This window comes from Rhea pennata, unplaced genomic scaffold, assembly GCF_028389875.1.
Source record: "Rhea pennata isolate bPtePen1 unplaced genomic scaffold, bPtePen1.pri scaffold_32, whole genome shotgun sequence".
In the NCBI taxonomy this organism is placed as follows: domain Eukaryota; kingdom Metazoa; phylum Chordata; class Aves; order Rheiformes; family Rheidae; genus Rhea; species Rhea pennata.
In genome coordinates, this window is record NW_026907679.1 from 1,983,290 (window position 1) to 1,988,070 (window position 4,781).

The window sequence follows — 4,781 nt, forward strand, 5'->3', positions numbered from 1 at the left end:
AGAGGAGAAATAAAAGCTAGAGCAAAAGCAGCTGCACTTTCCAGGGGCAGCTGCTGGTTTTCAACTTTGTCAGCAACAGGTAAATTTCATTGTGACAAATCAGCATCTGACCTCTTTCTGCGCAGACGACCCTGGTACCTCAGTTTGTGACCTGCAGGCCACGCTTACCAACCTGTGTTTGAACTCTCTTGCTCACTGAGAAATATTTTTAAAAGGGTTTCTTCCAAGATGAAGTTATCATACAAAATACGTCACTTTTTACCTTTTCTCTGGAAAGGCATTCAAAGCAATGTGCAAGGTTTCATTTTGAGATAAGATTTTAGGAAGCTGAGGCTTCCGTAATTCCTCTGCCTGGTCTTCCCCTTTTCCACCTCACCACTCTAAAGCTCTTCTAAAATTCCAGAATTCTTACTGACGGAGCAGCTAAAGATGCACGTGAAGAACTGTAGAAAATAATCCTGTCCCTACTTGATTTTTTATCACTGTCTCAAGGAGATAAGAAACAACGCTTGAATTCCATTCAGCAGGCATATCGTTTATTAATATTTCTCTCTTTTTAAGGGAGATCCCTTAAGATGAATGCCTGAAGCAGTAATCCTTTGTCAGCTCTCCATCAGAACGTTGGGTCACTCAGTTTGCAAGAGTTGCAGTGTGCAGATTTTCAGCATGGCAGCTCTTACTCAGAGGCCTTCTTCCACACTGAGCTTGTGGTCTCTTTCCTAAGTCCAAGGCATCTTGGCAGAACTCATGGGCTGCCTTCTACTCTCCCAGCGTGCAAAGTTGGTAGTAGTTCACTAAGAACATCTTTAAGAAGGCAAAGGGAGTTATGTGGCATGGGTGAACACTTCTTCTTTGTTTCCAAAGGCCACTGAAATGGACTTTGAACAACTGTGTGAGCTCCCATAGCCACACAGATCTGCTGGGAGACTAACCGGACCCACAGTTCTGCTCCCAAGGGACTTATTACATCTCTTCCAAAGCTCATACTGTCAACGACCTGGGAGGATTTAATGAATCCCTTTGTGACTCTCTCACAAGGCATGAGTTTAACATTCCTTGAGCTCTAAATCTGTCTTTCAGAAAAGCACACAGCCCAAGCTCTGCCAGTTCTCTCTGATTTCATCACAGCACGAAAGGTTCTGTGTTTGGTGTTGAGAGCAATTGAGTACCACAAGCTCTTGCTCTCCAGAACTAGCCGTTACGGGGGAGGGCTGAAGGTGTAAGTCACCTCTACCTCCCGGTTTATCTTGTCAGTGTTGAGCTTTAACTTCTGATTTCAGGGCATGTCTTCTTCATATTGGCGGGAATGCTTTAGAAGCAGTCAGGAAGTTCAGTTTCTATTTTGATTTTTGCATTGTTCATAGGGCAATCAATCGAGAAGTTGTTTTTATTTTTGTTTCTATTACATATATACGTGTATATATATATATATGTGTGTGTATGTATGTATACACACACACACACACATATAAAGTAAAGGCTTGCACTGGTTAAATATCAGGATGATCTTCCAGTACAAGGGGACCATCTGCTCAAGATAACTTGGGAGGGACCAGAAAACAAAACACAATCCAAGCCAAAGGAAACCCTGCTTGTGCCGTTGCAGGAATTATCAGTGCCTCTGGCTAGAGGAATTTATGGACAGCGATAGAAAGGAAGAAATCTGTTTATCCATCTCCATTTTTTTGATCAAAATTTACTTTTTCTTTTATGGAGAAAACACCCTGGAATGCAACTCTCAATCATTCTTTTTCTGGACACCCCTGGAAACAACATAAGTAAGCTCACCTTTCCTCCCTACTCTCTTTCATTTGGGGTGTGTTGCAGGGAGAAGGGGCTGAGGCATCGACTGGAAGGAGAACAACACTTCTGCTTGGTTACTTTTCAGTTATTTTTGTAAAATCTTCAGTACAGGAGAAAATCAGGCATCTGAATCTTTGGAGACATCAATGTCTGTCTCTCAGTAGACTCTAAATGAAGATGGGAGCCTCTATGCATGTCCTTGGCAACTTCAGAGCCCTATGAAAATAGTCATGGGAGTTGTAACAGGTGAAAATACTAATGCAAATCTACGTTCTACAAGCTTGTGCCTCCACCTGTAACAGCTGCAGACCACTTCTGGGGTATTCAGCCATTTCTGGAGCATCTACATGTTGTTAGAAGTGTAACTATCTTTCCGGTGCTTGGTTAGCGCTGTTCTCAGAAGCTCAGCATCTCAACAGCAAGGAAACCACAGAGGCACTGATTTCCAAATACAAGAACCCTGGGTTCCTGCTCAGAGGGGGCTTCATCCTAGCAGACTGTGGAGCTTTGACATGTCCTGCCATTTCCATATGATTATTTCTGCCACGCTCTTGAACCATGCACTGTAAACAAGCTTTCTCCTTTGTCGGACAGGGTTCCTATACGATGTCCTCTCATCTCACTGCTATTCCAAAGACAAGATTTTGTGTTTGTGTCTGTGTACTTTCAATGATTTTGCCAAAATTTTTAAATTTGCATTTCAAAATGAAAATAAAATCACACAAACACTGGAATATGGAACGGACACAGATATTCAAGGTGACTGAATTTGTGCCTGCAGGTGTTGCATTGCTTGATCCCTCCTAAAAAGAGCAGATATCAAGCAGCTAAGGTTCCTGGCTGGTTCCTGACTGAAAAACAGGTGAATCTGTTCTCCCCAAGCAAAGTCACAGCTGGGAAAGTGAACTGCACACTCAAATGAATTTGCAGAAAGCTATCTAGCAGGAAAAGAAGGAGTCATACCACTCTCAGGGACTGTGCTGGGTGTTCTTACACCAGCTTAGGGAGGGGGGTGGAAAACCAGACAAGACTTAACAAACAGCAGCAACAAACAAGTGTCTAGGGTCTTAAAAATGATCTTTTAGTGAAAGCCTACTTCCCCAGTCTATGAGATCTATGAAGAAGTCAGCAGTGACTTCCCTAAAGTCTATTCAGATGCCATCTCACTAAACTGCAATGACCAACACAGAAGCCTTCCACCAGTCATTTGATTTCTTCTACAGGGAAGGAGGAGGAATATCTGCAGGCACAGATTCATCCATTTTATGTCTGACAATTGCAGACAGGTAACGTAAACCAGACTCTTGAAATCAGGAACGATGGCTCCTGAGATACATTCCACAGGGAGGCAAATCTTTCTGCTCTCTGATAGCTCCTGAGTAAGTCAGAGAAGTAGGTCAGCTTGCAGTGCATTGTCTGGAAACTGAAGAAATCCCAGAGTCTCCCTTGAAAGCCTGTTGCAGGACTCGCTTGGCATTCACACTTGAATCCTGCTGCTAATATTAGGCATCACCTTTTGGGTGAAACTTCGAGGCTTCGCCCTGTTCTGTCTTTATTCCTCCATATAGCTCAAGTTTGTATGATCGCCATCATGTTCTGTCTTCTCATACCATAAACTCGATTCTCCTTTCACTGTGTCCTTTCTCCTAGGTGCAACACAGCCGTCAACACGATGTGGCAGAATCACACGATGGTGAGTAACTTCTTCCTCTCAGGACTCACCACCAGCCATGTGGCAGAGCTGATCCTCTTCACCTTCTTCGTGGTTATCTACGTGCTGATTATTTTGGGCAATATTCTCATCATCTTCACAATTGCACTTGACCAGCATCTGCACAGTCCTATGTACTTCTTCCTCAGCAACCTCTCCATCATTGACATCTGCCACTCCTCAGTGGTGATGCCCAAGATGCTGGCTGACTTCCTGGTGGACAAGAAGAGCATCTCCTTTGAGGAGTGTGTGGCCCAGATGTTCTTCCTCCACCTCTTTGCCTGCACAGAGATCTTCCTCCTCACCATCATGGCCTATGATCGTTACATAGCCATCTGCAACCCCATGCATTATGGCACCATCATGAGCTGGAAGATGTGCCTCCAGCTGGCCACGGTCATGTGGATGGGAGGGCTGATACATTCTGTGTCTCTCACTGCCCTGACCCTCAATCTCCCATACTGTGGTCCCAGTTCCATTGACAACTTCTTTTGTGATGTCCCCTTGGTCATTAAGTTGGCCTGCACAAACACCCATGTCTTAGAAATGCTCATTGTCTCCAACTCAGGCCTCATCTCTGTGGTCTGCTTCCTGGTGCTGGTGACTTCCTGCGTGATCATCTTGATCTCACTGAGGAACCATCTCTCGGAAGGGCAACACAAGGCGTTATCGACCTGTGCTGCTCACCTGACAGTGGTGACGCTTTTCCTGGGACACTGCATTTTCATCTATCTCAGGCCAGCCAAGAGTTTAGCTGCAGACAAAGTTGTGTCCGTTTTCTTCACGGCCATCACCCCTCTGATGAACCCCCTTATCTATACCTTTAGGAATGAGGACATGCAAAATGCTTTGCGAAAGCTGTGTAAGCGGCAGATTGATTCCCAAGACAAGTGACACTGCTGGGTGTCCCCTCCCTCTGGAGTATTCTCTGGGCATGTAGCTTCAGGTTTTGTCTTCTCTGCACCCTTAGCGCTGAGTTGAAAGCAAACAATGCCACTGGGTCTCATCCAGTGGAAGTTCTTTGAGGGATGCTTTAAGCTCATTCATTAGAGGGAAAGTGTTGAAATATAAATGCCAAGGTTGTTCTAGATTATTAAACTCTAAGGACCCAGATCTAAGGTTGTTAATCTGAACAGCCTAAGTGTGTTTTGCAGTAACACTTCTTCCATTCCAAGGGAACGTATCCCTTCACCCTGGGTACTACTAGAAGGAGTTAATGCTTTAGCAAACACAAGACCGCTTATTCAGTTTCCTCTTCTGGTCTGTG

The 4,781-nt window shown here is 44.5% G+C and overlaps 1 protein-coding gene across 1 annotated transcript; it reads left to right on the top strand.

Annotated features, from left to right (window-relative positions):
- Positions 1–3,475: 3,475 nt before the first annotated feature.
- LOC134154488 (olfactory receptor 4E1-like) lies at positions 3,476–4,408 on the top strand. The gene has a single exon (XM_062601159.1). The coding sequence runs from the start codon at positions 3,476–3,478 to the stop codon at positions 4,406–4,408; it is 933 nt and encodes a 310-aa protein (XP_062457143.1).
- The last annotated feature ends 373 nt before the right edge of the window (positions 4,409–4,781 follow it).

What these genes read in the sequence shown, in the direction of transcription:
- LOC134154488 (XM_062601159.1), top strand. Translation starts at nt 3,476, where the DNA reads ATGTGGCAGAATCACACGATGGTGAGTAACTTCTTCCTCTCAGGACTC.